Source organism: Natator depressus, chromosome 12 (assembly GCF_965152275.1).
Source record: "Natator depressus isolate rNatDep1 chromosome 12, rNatDep2.hap1, whole genome shotgun sequence".
Lineage (NCBI taxonomy): Eukaryota > Metazoa > Chordata > Testudines > Cheloniidae > Natator > Natator depressus.
Window position 1 is genome coordinate 23,208,755 of NC_134245.1, and position 17,362 is coordinate 23,226,116.

Below are 17,362 nucleotides of genomic sequence, written 5' to 3' on the forward strand. Positions count from 1 at the left end.
AACTGCCATATGGAAAAACATGCATGGCTACCCCAGAGAAACCAATTCATCGCTGGGGATGGGCAGTGCTGCCACAGCCCTCTGCTAAAGGTGGCCAGTTTTAAACTATTGCTGGAGTTTCCTGAGAGCCCCTCCAGCAGATGAGAGGTTATCAGTGAGTCTGTACTTCAAGCTCACTTTGTGCTACAGGAGATCCACAGGATGAGTTCTGTCAGAAGGACATGGGGGTGGAGAGGAAGAAGCCAGGGTAGTGATTCTGTGTATGTGTACGTGCGTGTACATATCCTTTTAATTTACCTTCCAAGAGAAAGTATTCTACAGCTCCGTGGACCCCTTCATCTCCATCCACAGCAAGAAGCTTATACACGTTAGTACCTGCTGCAGCTTTAGGAGATACCACGGCCAAGAACGGGAAAGGATCCATGGCCCATTCAGGTGCATTGTCATTCACATCTGTCACAGTAAGTTCTAAACGCAGCAAGTACCATTCCTTTCCTGATGGTTAATGGACAAACAAAGGATTAGTTAGCACACTAACTATAAGCACTGAAAATAGCTGGGATATAGTATTATTCCTAAATATTGTTTCTATGGGATCCAGTTTAATAGAAAAAATTACTTTTGTGGCCCCAATCTGCAACTGAGAGCATGCAGATGGACTCCTGTACCTGTGAGTAGAGACACTGACTTCAGTGGGGCTCCATCAGGACACAACAGTCAGCCCAAATGCTGTCAACTGCAGGATCAGGTTCATTATATTCTGTCAATATGACTTATTAGAACTGGTCAAAAAAAATGATTTTCTAAGAAAATTTTTTGTAAAAATTTTTCAAGAAACATTTTCTGCCTTTTTCACTGACAGAGAAATTGGAAATTTTAAAAAATTTGAAATGTCTACAAAAATTTCTCTGCATTTTTGATCAGCTCTACTAACCTTATTGATGTTATCAGTTGACAACTTCAGTGAAAGACTCATCAGATTTTTACCTTTTATGACAATCAAATAGATTGTTTCAAAACCAAAAATGGAACCCTTTTAATTCTTCTCTAATCCATAAAGAGAAGATAGATAATTAACAAGTGGGTATGCACGAGCTGTACCTCTGTCACCATTAACCCAGCCAATGAAAGCATTAGAACTCTTGAAATAGTGACTCACACCAGCACTCAGATGGTCAGAAAAGAGTAACAAAAAAGGGAAAATATTTTCTGATATAAGAAACTCTTCTTAACTTTTCAGTGCCTGAACCAGGGGTAAGGGCTCAAAAGTAAAGGTTAGAGATGACAAAATGGGAAAATACTCTTTGTGAAAAATTCCTTTGAATTCCTTTGAATACTAAGCGGTAGCGCTAGAATCCCAGCTCAAAGGAAAGCAGAGCAGAACTCCTCCACTAATTATTGATAAACTGCTGAATAAATCCATACATTCTTGTAACTTATAAATACTTGCCCTAGATATTTCTATTCCTAAATGTTTCCTTATTATTGTTACCAACAGCAACCAGCTCCATGTAGAAATATACTTTCTGAATATACATTACAACTCTTAACCATCTTCAGTGATTCAAAGTTTACACTAAGCAGTGTTAAATAGAGCTGCTTTCTTCTCAGGAGATTATAAATCCACTTCTTGGACTGACGGATGACTAGATGTACCCAGATCTTGAAAAAAATGTGGCCAGCACCTACCAGCCTGAGGAGTATTACTACGTGCCAGGCTGAAATACACCAGCACCAAGTGCAATACCACTCTATAGCCCCCTCCCCATCCTACTCTGTCCTCCTTTGTCTGGGGACCCCCACTGCTTGGGCCTAAAGCCTTTGGTCTCGCAGCAGCTGAACTTTGTGCCCCAATAAATGCTGCCCCCAATAAATCAATGAATGCTGGGCCCTCACCCCACTAAAGAAATAATTCGGTGTCTCCCACAATATATTAACGGTGGGCCAACTCACCCCCATATAAAATAATATATGCAGGACCCTCTTCCACAGTGAATTAGTGGTGGGAAGCCATTTAACCCCAATAAATTTGTCTGGTTCCAGACACACAGCCCTATTCAGGGGTGGCTAGATGTGAGATCTCCCTCCTCCAGGGACATACCTGAGCCCACCAAAAAAACGGAGCAGTGGACTAAGGAGCAAGGAGATCCCAACCAGCCTGAAGACTATCAGCAGTTATCCCTATGCCTGCTATTCTAGCCAACGGGAGCAGTACAGGGGAAGGTTCCCAGATCACACCATCCACCTAAACAGAGCTGAAGCGGGAAATTCTTCTGCAACCTGCCACCAAAAGCTGTGTGTGCGTGGCCCCACTTGACCCCGCAAAGAGCTTTGTATTGGGGGGTCTCTGCCACCCCCATCCCAGAAGAGCCCAATGATACATTGGATAAACAACTCTCTGCTGATGTGACACAGTAGCATCGGTGGGGACTAGGGTTGCCAATCGTCTAATCACAAAAACCCAGACACACTTGCTCCACCCCCTGCCCCGCCCCAGAGACCCCAACCCTGCCCCTTCTCCAAAGCCTGACCCTGCTCACTCCATCCCCCCTCCCTCTGTTGCTCGCTCTCTCCCACTCTCACTCACTTTAACTGGGCTGGGGCAGGGGGTTGCAGTGCAGGAGGGGGTGCGGGCTCTGGGCTGGGGCCAAGGGGGTTGGAGGTGGGAGGGGGCTCCGGGGGGTTGGGGTGCAGGAGGGGGTGTGGGCTTTGGGATGGGGCTCAGGGCTAGGGCAGGGGATTGGGGTGCAGGCTCTGGGAGGGAGTTTGGATGCAGGAGGGGGCTCAGGGCTGGGACAGGAGGTGGGGGTGCAGGAGGGGATCTGGGGTGCTGGCTCCAAGAGGGGGCTCAGGGCTGGGGCAGGGGGTTGGGATGTGAGAGGGGGTGAAGGGTGCGGGCTCCAGCCGGGTGGCACTTACCTCGGGCGGCTCCTGGGCACCATCGCAGCAGGGCTCCCTGCCTGCCCTGGCCCCGTGCCACTCCGGGAAGTGGCCGGCACATTCCTGTAGCCTCTGGGGGCGGGAGCAAGAGGCTCCACGAGTTGCCCCTGCCTGCAGGCACTGCACCCACAGCTTTCATTGGCCGCAGCTCCTGGCCAATGGGAGCTGCTGAGTCGGTGCTTGGGGTGGGGGCAGCGCGCAGAGACTCCCATGCTCCCCCCCCAGGGGCCACAGGGACATGCCGGCTGCTTCTGGGAGTGGCGCAGAGCCAGGACAGACAGGGAGCCTGCCTTAGCCCCACTACACCACTGGACTTTAGCAGCCTAAAAATCTCCCGGTTTGGCTTCAGTAGCCTCCAGGAAATAGGGCGTGATTCCGGGAGACTCCCAGCAAAACTGGGGTGGGGGGTTGGCAATCTTAGTGGGGATTTCTACACACAAGCAGCTCTCAGCTAGGATGGCTGCCCCATCCCCATCCAAGGGCCTCCTGATCTAAGGGATGAAGGAAGTTGCTCTTCTCCCATGGCACCCTACTCCTGAGAGTGGCAGCCACCTTTACAGAAGTGGCCTGTACCCCGTCCTCCTCTCCCTGACCAGCTGCAGCTGCTCCTACCCTACTAGGATGATCAGAGAAATGGAGGACCTTTCTCATGAGAGGAGACTGGAAGAGTTTAGCTTGTTTAATCTCACAAAAAGAAAGGAGATATGACTGCTCTCTATAAATACATTGGAGGTAAATACCAGGGAGGGTGAAAAGCTGTTTAAGCTAAAGGACAATATTGGCACAAAAACAAATGGATATAAACCGGCCACATACAAATTCAGGCTTGAAATTAGAAGAAGATTTCTAACTAACAGAGGGGTGAGGTTCTGGAACCCCAGAAGTTGTGGGAGCAAATAACTCAGTTTTGAGAGAACTGGACAGATTTCTGAGTGCTACAGTATGATGGGGTTGCTCGTAATGGTAAGAGGCAGGACTCAACAGCCCTGGGGCTCACTTCCGGTTTATATTAGGGCTGTCAATTAATCACAGTTAACTCACGTGATTAACTCAAAAAAATTAATCGTGATTAATTAATCGTGGTTTTAATCACACTGTTAAACAACAGAATACCAATTGATATTTATTAAATATTTTGGATGTTTTTCTACATTTTCATATATATTGATTTCAGTTACAACACAGAATACAAAGTGTACAGTGCTCACTTTATATTATTTTTATTACAAAAATATTTGCACCTTAAAAATGATAAAATAAATAGTGTTTTTCAATTCACCTCATACAAGTACTGTAGTGCAATCTCTTTATCATGAAAGTGCAACTTACAAATGTAGTTTTTTTTGTTACATAACTGCACTCAAAACCAAAACAATGTAAAAGTTCAGACCCTACAAGTCTAAGAGAAACAAGTTTGTTTACATTTATGGGAGATAATGCTACCCGCTTCTTATTTACAATGTCACCTGTCACATCTGTTCTCATAGCACTTTTCTAGCTGGCATTGCAAGGTATTTACGTGCCAGATATGCTAAACATTTGTATGCCCCTTCATGCTTTGGCCACCATTCCAGAGGACTTGCTTCCATGCTGATGACGCTCATTAAAAAAAGAATGTGTTAATTAAATTTGTGACTGAACTTCTTGGGGGAGAATTGTATGTCTCCTGCTCTGTGTTTTACCTACATTCTGCCATATATTTCATATTATAACAGTTTTGAATGATGACCCAGCATGTTGTTCGTTTTAAGAAAACTTTCACTGCAGATTTGACAAAACGCAAAGAAGGTACCAATGTGAGATTTCTAAAGATAGCTACAGCACTTGACCCAAGAATCTGAAGTGCCTTCCAAAATCTGAGAGTGATGAGGTGTGGAGCATGCTTTCAGACATCTTAAAAGAGCAACTCTCCGATGCGGAAACTACAGAACCCGAACCACCAAAAAGGAAAATCAACCTTCTGCTGGTGGCATCTGACTCAGATGATGAAAATGAACCTGTGTCAGTCCGCACTGCTTGGATTGTTATCGAGAAGAACCTGTCATAAGCATGGACGCATGTCCTCTGGAATTGTGGTTGAAGCATGAAGGGACGTATGAATCTTTAGCGCATCTGGCATGTAAATATCTTGCGACGCCTGCTACAACAGTGCCATGTGAATGCCTGTTCTCACTTTCAGGTGACATTGTAAACAGTAAGAAGGCAGCACTATCTCCTGCAAATGTAAACAAACTTGATTGGCTGATCAAGAAGTAGGACTGAGTGGACTTGCAGGCTCTAAAATTTTACACTGTTTTATTTTTAATGCAGTTTTTTTTACATAATTCTACATTTGTAAGTTCAACTTTCATGATAAAGAGACTGCACTACAGTACTTGTGTTAGGTGAATTGAACAATACTTTTTCTTTTGATTTTTTACAGTGCAAATATTTGTAATCAAAAATAAATATAAAGTGAGCACTGAACACTTTGTATTCTATGTTGTAATTGAAATGAATAGATTTGGAAATGTAGAAAACATCCAAAAATATTTAAATAAATGGTATTCTATTATTGTTTAACAGTGCGACTAATTGTGCGATTAATTGTGATTAATTTTTTTAATCATGCAACAGCTCTAGTTTATATTTTACGTTCCAAGAGCTCATGCTTCGGATGGCCACCGGCAGCTGTTGGGAAGAGATTTTTTTTCTCCCAATGCATTCTGGGAAGTTTTTAAATCTCTTTCTTCTGATGCATCAAGGATGGCCACAGCTGGAGATTGGACAGTGGACATGGAGGAACAGGACTCTGAGGTGACCCTTTTCCTCAGGTGCTTGGCTGGCTGGTTCTTGCTCCCATGCTTAGTGTCTAACTGATCACCACATGTGGGGTTCAGAAGGAATTCCCCCCCAAGTCAGATTGGCAGTGACCTTGGGGATTTTTTGCCTTCCTCTCCAGCATGTGTGTGTGGGTGATTTGCCAGGATCATCTGGGTATATCTCACTTAAAAATTTCCCTGCCAGTGCAGAGGCCTCGAGCACTGGTGTACCTCGGTCCCTCCTATTCTCTGCCTATGCACATAACAGTCTAGTCTCCTCTTGTTTTCATTTACTTTAGTCTTATTTCAGTTGCTGGGTTTAGTGTGCAGGTACTGGGTGGTGTTGGTGCCCTGTCATATACAGGAGGTCAGACTAGAAGATAAGGTGGTCCCTTCTGGCCTTAAACCCTGTGACATACTCCTACAACACTACTTATACCACACTCATTAAGATATTGAGGCTCACTGCATCAGTTCACACTCAGTTGCCATTTGGAAAGTTATCTTCACAATCAGGATGGCTAGAAATACATATTTTTAATAAAATCTTATTTTCTGTAGAAGTTGATAGAACTTGCCCAGAAATTAATTATTCCTGCTTGTCCTGGTTGAATAGATTCACCAAGCCCTGCTTGTATCAAATAATAAGTAGTATTTTACAGTCATATACATTTATTAACAGGAGTATTCCCTTTAGCTAAACTAATAAAACTATTCTTTACCTGTTTTGCAAGAGATTAACTCTGAATTTTCGATCCAGTTCCAGACCCTTTATCTTTCGGTTCTTTTCTGAATTCTGAGATGCTAGTAAACAGAGAAGCTATGGGCCCAAACAAAAGCTCATATTGTATAACAGAATCACTGCAGGAGGAAGTATATGTTGTCAGAACACTATGCATAACAAACACGGGTTACATTTATATGGGTATTGTTATTAAATTAATTACTCTGATTGGCTACAAACTACTACCACATGTTTCATAAATAATCCAGCAAGGAAACCAGGTTGCTTTACAGATATGCAAATGACTTTTTAGGAAAGCTGTGGCTGCTGCGATCTCTTCACATTCACCACTAAGCATATCTAACTCGACATGAGATGCAGTAAGGATGGACAGTAGATCAGCCAACAAAAGCAGAAAGAGATATAGGGTCCAAATTTTCCTTTCACTTACACTGGTTCAAATCTGGAGTAACTCTACTAAAGTTATTGGGGCTCCACTGGTGTACATGAAAGGAAAATCAGGTCTATGAGCTATTTTCTCCCACAATATATTCACATAAGTCCTAGTAACGAGAAACTATACCTCAGAGATAAAAGTTATATATTCGTATATGCAGAGCAAGACATGAACCCAAAGCAGACCACAGCATACATCTAAAAATGGTCTGTTAATATTTTATATGGTAATTTCAGAATATTTTTCTGCAATTTTTTTTAAATTTAACTTTGCAAGAAATGGGTCAACATCCCCATAAATGATATGGGGCACCTTTAAAAGTACTTTACTTAGTAAAGCTAAAATAACCATCAATCAAGTCTAAACTAAGTATTTAGTGCTCTAAATATAAAGTGTTACCAAATTCTCTAATCTTATAAACAGCGTTATCTCACTGAGGCAGAATATTATCCCAGCAACGTCTGCCACTTCAGTCAGGACAACAGCATTCATTCTCTCTCCTCCTCTCTGTTGGCTGCAATGTTACATCCCACTCCAAAAAGTACAGAGTTTCTGACTCTACAATAAATGGCTTATGTCTGAATTACGCGTTTTATTGATATTATCCCTTCGTTTACTCAGCAGCACTAATACATCTTGCACATCATATATTAAAGCCTATTGCAAACTTTTCAGAGCTTTTCATAATTAGTAAGCTCTGTCTGATGGCAAGTGGCATATTTAGCACACCCTATCATAATCTGCAATCTATAAACAACCAGTAAGTAGATTGTAGGAAAGAAAATTCCTTGATGCTGTGATTAACAATGTCAAATTTAAGTTTCTTAGTAATAGCTTCCAGAGTCTTAACCCACCATGACCTTTGAGTACTTTCTAGCCTTTCCAAGAGAACTCCCTCTATGTAAAAATAAGTATTCTGTTGCTGGGTCTCACAGAACATAGTGGGACAAGTTTTTCTCTCAGTTAAACCTATAAAACCAAACTGGGTTTTATAAGTGTAACTGAGGAAAAAGAGTTTTCTTTCCAAAGAGCAATGAAAATTGAGGTGAAGAAAACTTGTTAATTCTGTGCAGTTCTTTATCGTCATCCTCTGTATTTACAAAGGCAGATGACAGAAGGGTTCAGATTCCTGACAGAAAACTAATTTGTCTCTTTTATTGTCTATATTATGCATCTATATTCACGTTTTAGCTGAAAAATAAATTATCTCACTTATCATATATGAATCTGATATTAAATTACTTATGGAGCCAAAGCTCCCAACTATACAAGATATATACCCCAAATTAAATCAGTTAATGGTACACACAAAAATGTGAAACTCAAGTTTAGGTGAGAATACTATAATCTAGCCATAACAACCCTAGCTGAGAGCCTGGATGGATTCCTGACCATAGCTGAGGAAAGTTCTGTGGAGAGAGTCACAGGTCCTTCCTCTTTGGCTTGGAGCCAGTGTTGAGGCACATACCACAAGAAGCATCCAGAAGGAGTGCAAGGGAAAGTGTTCAGAGAGTAGGAAGTAGAAGGGAAACAAGCGTTGATAATATTATTTCCCATGCCCACGGAGGTTAAATGGAACTGATGGGTTTCAAAGAGGAGAATGAGTACTTGTGGCTGTAGCTCACGAAAGCTTATGCTCAAATAAATTTGTTAGTCTCTAAGGTGCCACAAGTACTCCTTTTCTTTTTGCGGATACAGACTAACACGGCTGCTACTCTGAAAAGAGGAGAATGTTTGAGAAGCTGTTGCACAGAGTGATAGAGTCCAAAAGTTCCAAGGCAGCTAGCCAGAGAGACCTTGGGAAAAAGGGGAAGATGCAGCTTGTGTGTTCAGCTGTGACAAAGAGTTAAGGGGGGTGGCCCACATTACTCAGGGGGATTCATTGAATAAACATTTCTGAGTAAGGGTGATAAAAGAGGATGAGAATGTGCTAGCATAGCTCAAAAATCCTCACCAAAAGGCTGCCCAGGCAGATAAGCACCATCCATGTTTGGGAAGATCCAACATCAGACTTCACCCACATAACCCACCAGACAGGTGGAATCACTTGCCTGTCAAAACAGGTCAGAAGTCTTTCCCACCTCCTGTAAGCTCTCACAAATTTGTAAGTACTCCATGGTCAGCTTAGTTTTCTCAGGCAGACTGCAGGCTCAAAATAGCAGTCACTAAATTAGAGGCTGGGTTAAGACCCTTTGAAAATCTGGATCAGGAATGGCAAGATCTAGTTTAGATTGCCACCTTGTTAACCCTGTTCAAGGAGTACAGGTTATTGGTTTATCACCAGTCTCGCTCTGGGCTCTGGAAAACAATACCCTATTGTAACTTGTTAACCCTATATATTCCAAGTTCTTCTCACTGCAGATAGATTTCTGGTTCTTACCACACGTGCTTGTCAACTCAATAAAAAAAAACACAAAAATGCCAACTCTCTTCACCAGACAGGAAGAAACAAACACAGATACAAATTCTCCTCCTAGCTATCAGTCACTGATTATCAGCTCTTTGAATATTGATGTACAGTACTTGGTATATATTTTCTGCAGATAAATATATTTCAGTGGAAATCTAGATCAGGACTGACATCAGCCCTAGCAAACCCTATTAATCAGAAACTAGGAAGCCTCAGAAATTTTCCTCCAGGTTCTTGTGTTTTTAATAGTTCAGAGGCTATTTAATATCTTCAAAAGATCAAAGCTTTCAACAATATCTTGGCAAACTCTGAAGTATTTGAATACCTCAGGAACTTTGATGGGATAATCAATATAAATCACAATGCTGACAAATCAAGAGACACATCCGTGCACTGACATCAAATGTCTCTCTTGACCAATCTATCAGCTGCATATGACCCTGTAAGACCCTTTGATTAACTTCATCTTCCTATATCAACCAAGGACACCCTGGTTCAGCATGAAAAAAGTACCAAATATGCCCTCATAGTCTGACATGATTTGACTTTGAGATGAATGCAGGTGTCAGACAACTAAGATAATGATAATACTACCACCAGGGAAGTTTTGCGTTGATCATGCATCACCTATTGTAGAAAGAACTGTTGCAGAGATACTGTACAGGATTGCACTTTTCTGCATGGAGACCTACAAATATGACCTGACATTGTAGAAACAATTTCACAGTATCCAGTGAAGCATAATCAGACAAGGACTTGCCAGAGGATAGTGAAAGTGATGAAAAGACTGACATGGACAATAATGTGTAATGCATGTATGTGTGGCAAGACAACACATTAAGAAATTTCCACATATATATGCATAAACCGACTGTAAAAAGCATGTCTGCACATATATTTTAGTGAATATAGTGACTATTTACAACTAGTTCAATTTTGTTCATTGTAATTGGATATATCTTAAAAATACAAGACAGATGCCTTAATATCTTAATTTTAACTTACACATGTTTACATTCACATATCTTTGTTGTTTTCATGAAGATCACAACTTATGCTGTAACTGACAGGCCTTTACCTGATTTTAAACAAAATGGAAGTAATCAAGCATTCATTTTCTTACCCAGTGCTTGAGAATACATTATCATTTACAAAACTGACCTCTACTTAAAGATGGTAAAAGGAAATTTTGAGAGAGAGAGAGAGAGAGAGAGAGAGAGAGAGAGAGAGAGAACACCAGTTTACATGTGCAATATTTCTTCTGGTTTGCAGAAGAAATAATACATAAATAATCATCAACTTAAGACAATCTGTTCACATGTTAGTAACTGGCACTTAGTTAAGTCATGTCCAATCATGCAAATATATATATGCCTCACTGTAAGTGAAACACATGTGTATTGGTGCCTTATAATAGTTATTTACACACACACACACACACACACACACACACACGTAAACTATGCTCAAAGAGTGAAAATCATCCCACTACAGAGGTCCTCCGCAAGCAATCTGAACGGGGTTGAATTCCATCCATTCTGCAAAATATTGAGAAAGGAGAAATTATCTCAATATTAAGCATTTCTTACAGAGTGGTAGCATATAGACTTCCAAACTAGAAGACTTGCAAACATCTAATATAGTAGTACCCACATCCCCAGAATAGTCTAAATGAAAGAACGTAAAATTAAATAGTTACACGCATCTAGTTTATTCATTTCACCGATTTCTACTGTGTAAGTAAAAACAAACAAAAAACAAACAAAAATTCACATGAAGGGGAAGACCCAAAACCAGAAAACAGAGCAGAATAAAGAGCTTATTTGCAACAGATTCTGTATGCTTAAAACCAAAAAATAAGGAGTAACATCATTGCAGAGGTGTATTGATAACAACATTACAGTGGAACCTGAGTAATAAAAAAAAATGAATATACTTATTTAAAAAGCAGTATTATTTTAACACTTCCCAGCCAAAATGACATAATTATCCTAAAATACTTTCATTTGACCAGAAATAAAGCTTTTCTTCATTATATATATATTTTTCTTCTCTATTTAAATTATTAAAAAATAGATGCTCTGAGCAGGTGATTTTCCCACAAACAGAGTCCATAAGCCCTGTGCAAGATCAAAACTCATCCCTTTCTGGGGGATTAATTTTATGAACAAATGAACAATAAAGTGACTAAATCCAATCCAAGCTTTCTCCTCAGATTAGGCCACTCGTAGGGCTCCTAGTTCAGGACAGTTCAGTCTGCCCTTGAGGTTCCCTTTCCCTCAGGTTCAAAATCCCTCTGTTAAGGCAATGTTCACGCTGAAGCCTGCTTTCTCCCCTTCATTCCCTCCCGCTGGAGTGCCCTCCCTCTAAACTTGATATTGCTGGCAAAAGTTGCAGTACTGAAGTTCAACCCCAAACTCAAAACGCCAATCATCACACAAAGGAATTTTATACCCTTTCCTATCTACTTTGAATTCATGCTATGTTTAATCATGCAATGTACTGCCTTGGACAAATTTGTGGTCTCTGAAAATATATTACATGCAAAGAGTTGGATTCTCATCTCTTGAAGAAAAATGTTCTTTAAGCAAAAAAATAAAATGACTTCTCTGGGAAGCACTGCAGGAATTGGCCCTTTAACAGCAGGAGAATTTTTGCCAAAGTAGGCTCCTTGACCCTCCTGGATATGCATATATGCAGGTTTCCAGCCCTGCACTTCTGATAAATAAAGTCAGTTTTTCCCCAACACATACTGTATACACTGTCCATGCTACACTTTGAGTCGCTATGTAAAAGTATTGGTATCTACCATTTGCCTCATTTGAGATAACTGCTCCTTAGCAAACTTCCTAGAATATATATACATATACATTCATACATACAAACTTTGAACATAACCCAGATCTTTCTCAATAACAGTGATTACCAATCACACAGGGAAAAATACATACTGTATCTGTACCAATATAATCCAACTGTTGGTTTACAGACCTAAATGCTCCAAGCAGTGTCACAATTTATCCACATGATGTTCCTGAGTGCTAGACTTTACATTTGGATCTTTTATTTAGACATATAAAACATATAGCCAGAAAGCTCCCTCTAGGCTACACATCTGAGGAAACTTGAGAATACAAGTTATTCCAGTTAAGGTCAGAAGTAACTGATGCTCAATAATTTGACTGCAGATCCACTAGTTTCAAGGGTAGCATAGGAAGGATTTATGCATGTTCTTAAATCTGTCCACTTTGGGGGAAAAAATCCACCTCTTTTGGATGATGCCTCGTATACAAACAGAAGACATGGAGCTCTGCAAATAAATGCTTTTTGGAGAGTGGTAGCGTAATGGCTGATCAAGCAAAGAGTCTACTGTCAGCCTCTCAGTCGTATAATGTATTCCAAATCTCAAAGTTCATCGATGTAGTTCTAAGGGAAGAACAGGACCCATGGAGCATACTTCCTGAGGTTTGTTGTGAGATGTTTTTTAAAAAGTGAAATACTTAACGAAGAATTTAACTTTTCATTCCTGCTGAAGGATTTGTGGTACTTTGTTGTGATACAAACAGGATTAGTAAATAAACTTGATTGTTCTGAGTAAAGAATAGGAAACATTATTTATTATTTTTACTGAGCCAAAATGAGTTAGGCACTTAGTCTTGGGAGCTAGGAAGAGTTACTAATAAATGGATAAGGACAAAGGCCAAGATTAGTGATTTTGAAACATCTTAAAGGGGCCTGATTTTCAGAGCTCAGCCCTTTCTGTAAGTCATGTCTCTCTAGGGGATCTCAAGTTGGACACCTGAAAACTAAGGCACCCAAAATCACTAGTCATTTTTTAAAATTGTGGCCAGATAATATAATGGTTCTGCTCTTTTCAGGTCTCTCACTTTCTCTTTAGGTTTGTGATAGTCCCTAGCCCTTGCCTGGGACACTGAAACTGAGTAAAAAGCTCCTTGCGTTTTTTCCCCCACCCATCTTCTCACACTTTCCCCCTTCCTATTCTTACAGCCACACAAAGGCTAGAGCCAATCTGGTGTTAAACATCTTGCAGACAATATCTGAAATACTATAAATTTGTTGTACATCTGAAATTACCATCTACAAAAAATGCATGAAAACTATATTTTATGGACTCTGCACAACATCTATGGCATTATGTGAAATGTAAATAATATTTAAATATTAAAAAGCCTGCTCAGACTTTCCAGCCTTCAAAGAACTACTCTGATCGTACATTGCTATTTTTAAGTGTACTGGGAAAACAGAAATAACTCAAAATAATGATATATACTAACATGATTTTCATTTGATGCACCATTTCTAAATCCAAACCCCCACTGTGTATGTATTATTTAGACAAAGGAAAAAAGAGTGGAGGTTTTTGGGTCAATATTTTAAAAATCACCCACTTAACTGTACATTCTAATGTTGGATCATATTAAAGAAGTTCTGTATTAAAATCACAAATGAGTTTGATTCCCCATAGTTTAAATTCCAGGGTATTACTAATTAAGAGGTCTCTTGGTTTTTGGTACTGTTTCTCTCCCTCTGTGTGTGAAACTTGCAAGCTGCTAATTGTGTTAGTACATTCTAAGACAGAGTCTGTTCTCAAAGCAATTCACAGAGACTCAAAGCAATACTCTAACAACAGAAACAGCACCCAGAGACTCCCCGCCCTTTTGTTGTATTAACAATTGTGATTAAAATAGAGATAGAGGATGTATGTGGATGGATGCTTGGTGTGGATAATAACTGAATGATCAGGGAGGTGCCAGCCTAAGAATTCAGTGTCCATCGGCTGAAGAAGGCGTCAAGTGGAAATAACCAGAGGACCCCCGGAGGGCAGACTGGAATCCACCCAACAGCCTCAAGAATGGGAGAACCAAAGAACAAGATAACTTCTTGGAGCCGTCAGGAATGTGCCATCTGCTGATTGATTCAGCAACAGCATGATGAAGCAATTCCCATAGACTGGCATAGGAAGAAATTCCTATAAAAATAGACTCTAAAAAGTGAGAACTTTGGGGTCTGATTCTGCAAACCAACTTCCAGGAGCATCAGATGAGCATCTGACAAGGCCCTGCTCCCTCCTCATGTCCAGGTGGCTTGGCATGAGCAACTCTAAGGCTGGTAACTATGATAACAACCTTGCAGAACGTGTGTGTGTGTGTGTGTGTGTGTGTGTGTGTGTGTGTGTGTGTGTGTGTGTGTGTGTGTGTGTGTGTGTGTGTGTGTGTGTAAATATGAGATTGAATGGAATGTTATAGCTGTAACTAACTGCTCACTATGATTCTTTCTGTATTCACAATAAATGTGGTATTTTGCCTTTTTCCCTTTAATAAGATCCTGCTGGTTTTTAATTTATTGGTACAACACTAAGTGTGACACAGGACAAACCAAACCTGGAAATCAGCTGTGATGAAATAGGCTGAGTTGTGATTTTAGATACTATGGGCTGGGGTTTGCCTCTAAACCTGTCTCCTTTCACATGTCAAATCATAAAAGATGCTGTCAATCTGTGAAATTCAACATATTTTCAGACTTCTGATTTCATTAGTAGTGTCTGACTTTATCATCTCTCTCAAAAATCCAATGGCTACTTCTGTAAGATTTGGCTTGAAAACAAAAATACTCATATTCATTAAAAATGGAGGCTTCTCTGCATCAGTATAACTGACAAAACTGACAGTGCCAGTGATTCTGATTTTTAAAAAAATCTGACAATATAGAATATATATTTGAGTGAGCATGTCTCCACAATTATGGACAGATACTCTACATTCCTTGATTTTACTGAGGGAAGAGGTATTGTATTATTATGATTAAACAATAATGGGTGAGAAGTTAGGTTGCTCTTGGCATTTTTAGATCATTTCAATTTACTTAAAAAATAAGATTATGGGAGCATTAAAAGCCTTGCAAGCCTTCAGGTCAATACTGATATTGCATTCCAGCCTGCATAAAAAAGTATAATCTATCAGCAAATGAAGTGTCCAAGATGATATTACTTTTTTTTACTTTTTTAAGTTGATCAGACATACACTTGCCCCAGTTACGCTAAAGTTTTTGAAAATTTAAAGTTCCATTAATTGTTCAGTCTTAGACCTACGAAAACCTTGTTCATTCTATTTTCGTGTCATTTTTTTATATAACTGCTTAATCTTATTTTCTACAAAATGTTTTTAAAATACTGAACTTTTATAAAAGTCAAATCCTACATTTGTGCATGCAAACCTTCTATTGACTTCAAGCTGAGTAAAATATATTTCCAGAAAAAACTCTCACTAAATCTCCACACTAACCAAGAGAAATCTCTGTTCCCATTATAATAGTTCAATAGAGATGAAAGTTACTAGTATCTGCACCCAATCTGAACATATAGTTTTCTAAAAAGTAGAACAATCATGCACAAACATTTCTTCACTGTCAGTTCTGGAAACTCATGGAATACATGATGGACTTTATTCTTAAGCACAGTATTTTGCTCATTCATAAAACATAAGCCTTCTAAAGAGATAACTTTGATGGGATCGAGATGTGGACAGCCCATATTCTCTTCTAATACACTTTACCTTGCTTGTAGATATAACTATGTCAGTCTATCATGTCTCTCTGTTCCTTACTCTCTCCTTACTTTTTAAAGTAAAAGTTAAAGCACTTAAAATAAACCAGAAACGAAAAGAAGAATGATCATGGCAGGATGGATCTTAATATAAATAATAACCAATTAAAAGAAAGTGGAGAGATATTCATTTTATTAAGGACAACCCAGTGTGGCATCCATCTGTTGTGACCTATAGGCATCAAAATCAAGCAGGTCTGGACATGAAATGAAAAAGTGTATATTAATGATCACAGAAGGCATCTTAAAATAACAAATCATGTCTCTAAGTAAATGATGAACTATTGCCAAAGTATGTTATCACTGTTGAGAGTTAACTTACATGGGTTAAGCAAGTACCAGTTGCTCTGCATTTTTACAATGAACTATCTTGAAATTGTCTTTACAAATATACTGCTACAAGTCCTATTTTATTCCTTCAGTGATGTTTGTTTTGTCCGGTTTTTTTTAAATTTTACATACATATATACTGTCACCAAAACTTAACTATTTCAGTAACAAATGCTGTTTCAATGGATGGGAGAATTGGTATCTAGAACATGTTATGGTCAGATGATAAAGTATTTCAGGGTGAGGGGACTGTTAGATTCAGGAGACTGTTAAATGGAATTTAGCCTAGTTTAGCAGTATAACCAGTCAATTTGAAATGAATGGGGAGCCTCTGTCCAATATCCAAATGACAAAAATGCACTACCACCACAACTGACAGTCTTAGCAACATAATATGCTCTTTCATATATATATATATATATACACACACCACACACACACACAACATTAAAATTCAGCTTGAGGCAGACATCCAGCATGGAAAATGGTTAAAGTCTGGTAAATAAGCAATTGAAAACAGAGTCTTATAATAATGGGAAGTGCTGAGCAACCTTTATAACAGATAGTGCTCCAGCCCTGCCCATAATACAACTGCTCAGTCAAGAACAGTGTTTAGGCATTAGCATGGTATTATTGGGAATCTTGCATTGAACCTCTTATATATAGGAATCCAAGTAGGTAGGTATATACTATGCTCATTGCCATAACAATGCTATGCTACAGAGGAATATCATGTCATCAGGCAGCATGATCTAACTTTAGTTCTCTTTTCTTCTCTCTTATTGGAAGAAATAGAGGCCTTCAGTTTTAGTGTTGTCAATCATGCACTTTGCACAATGGCCAAATATAACTGATCATATTTCAAAGAGTTATTTTAGATACTTATATGGTGCCCATTGCCCTATGAGACAGGGCAGTACTATTATCCCCATTACAGATGGGAAGCTGAGGCACAGAGAGTCTAAGGGAAGTGCCCAAGGTCACACTGGAAGTGTGTAGTAGAGAATTGAACCTAGGTTTGAGGCTAACATCCTAGCAACCGCACCATCCTTCTGACATATCCATCCTCACCAGATTG

At 39.7% G+C, this 17,362-nt stretch overlaps 1 protein-coding gene across 1 annotated transcript in view; it reads right to left on the bottom strand.

The window, feature by feature from the left end:
• Positions 1 to 17,362, bottom strand: part of LOC141996573 (neural-cadherin-like) — a 104,117-nt gene that overhangs the window by 68,204 nt on the left and 18,551 nt on the right. Inside the window, exon 2 of the mRNA XM_074968716.1 lies at positions 298 to 495. Coding sequence (XP_074824817.1) covers positions 298 to 495 — 198 coding nt within the window. The remainder of the gene's footprint in view (positions 1 to 297; positions 496 to 17,362) is intronic.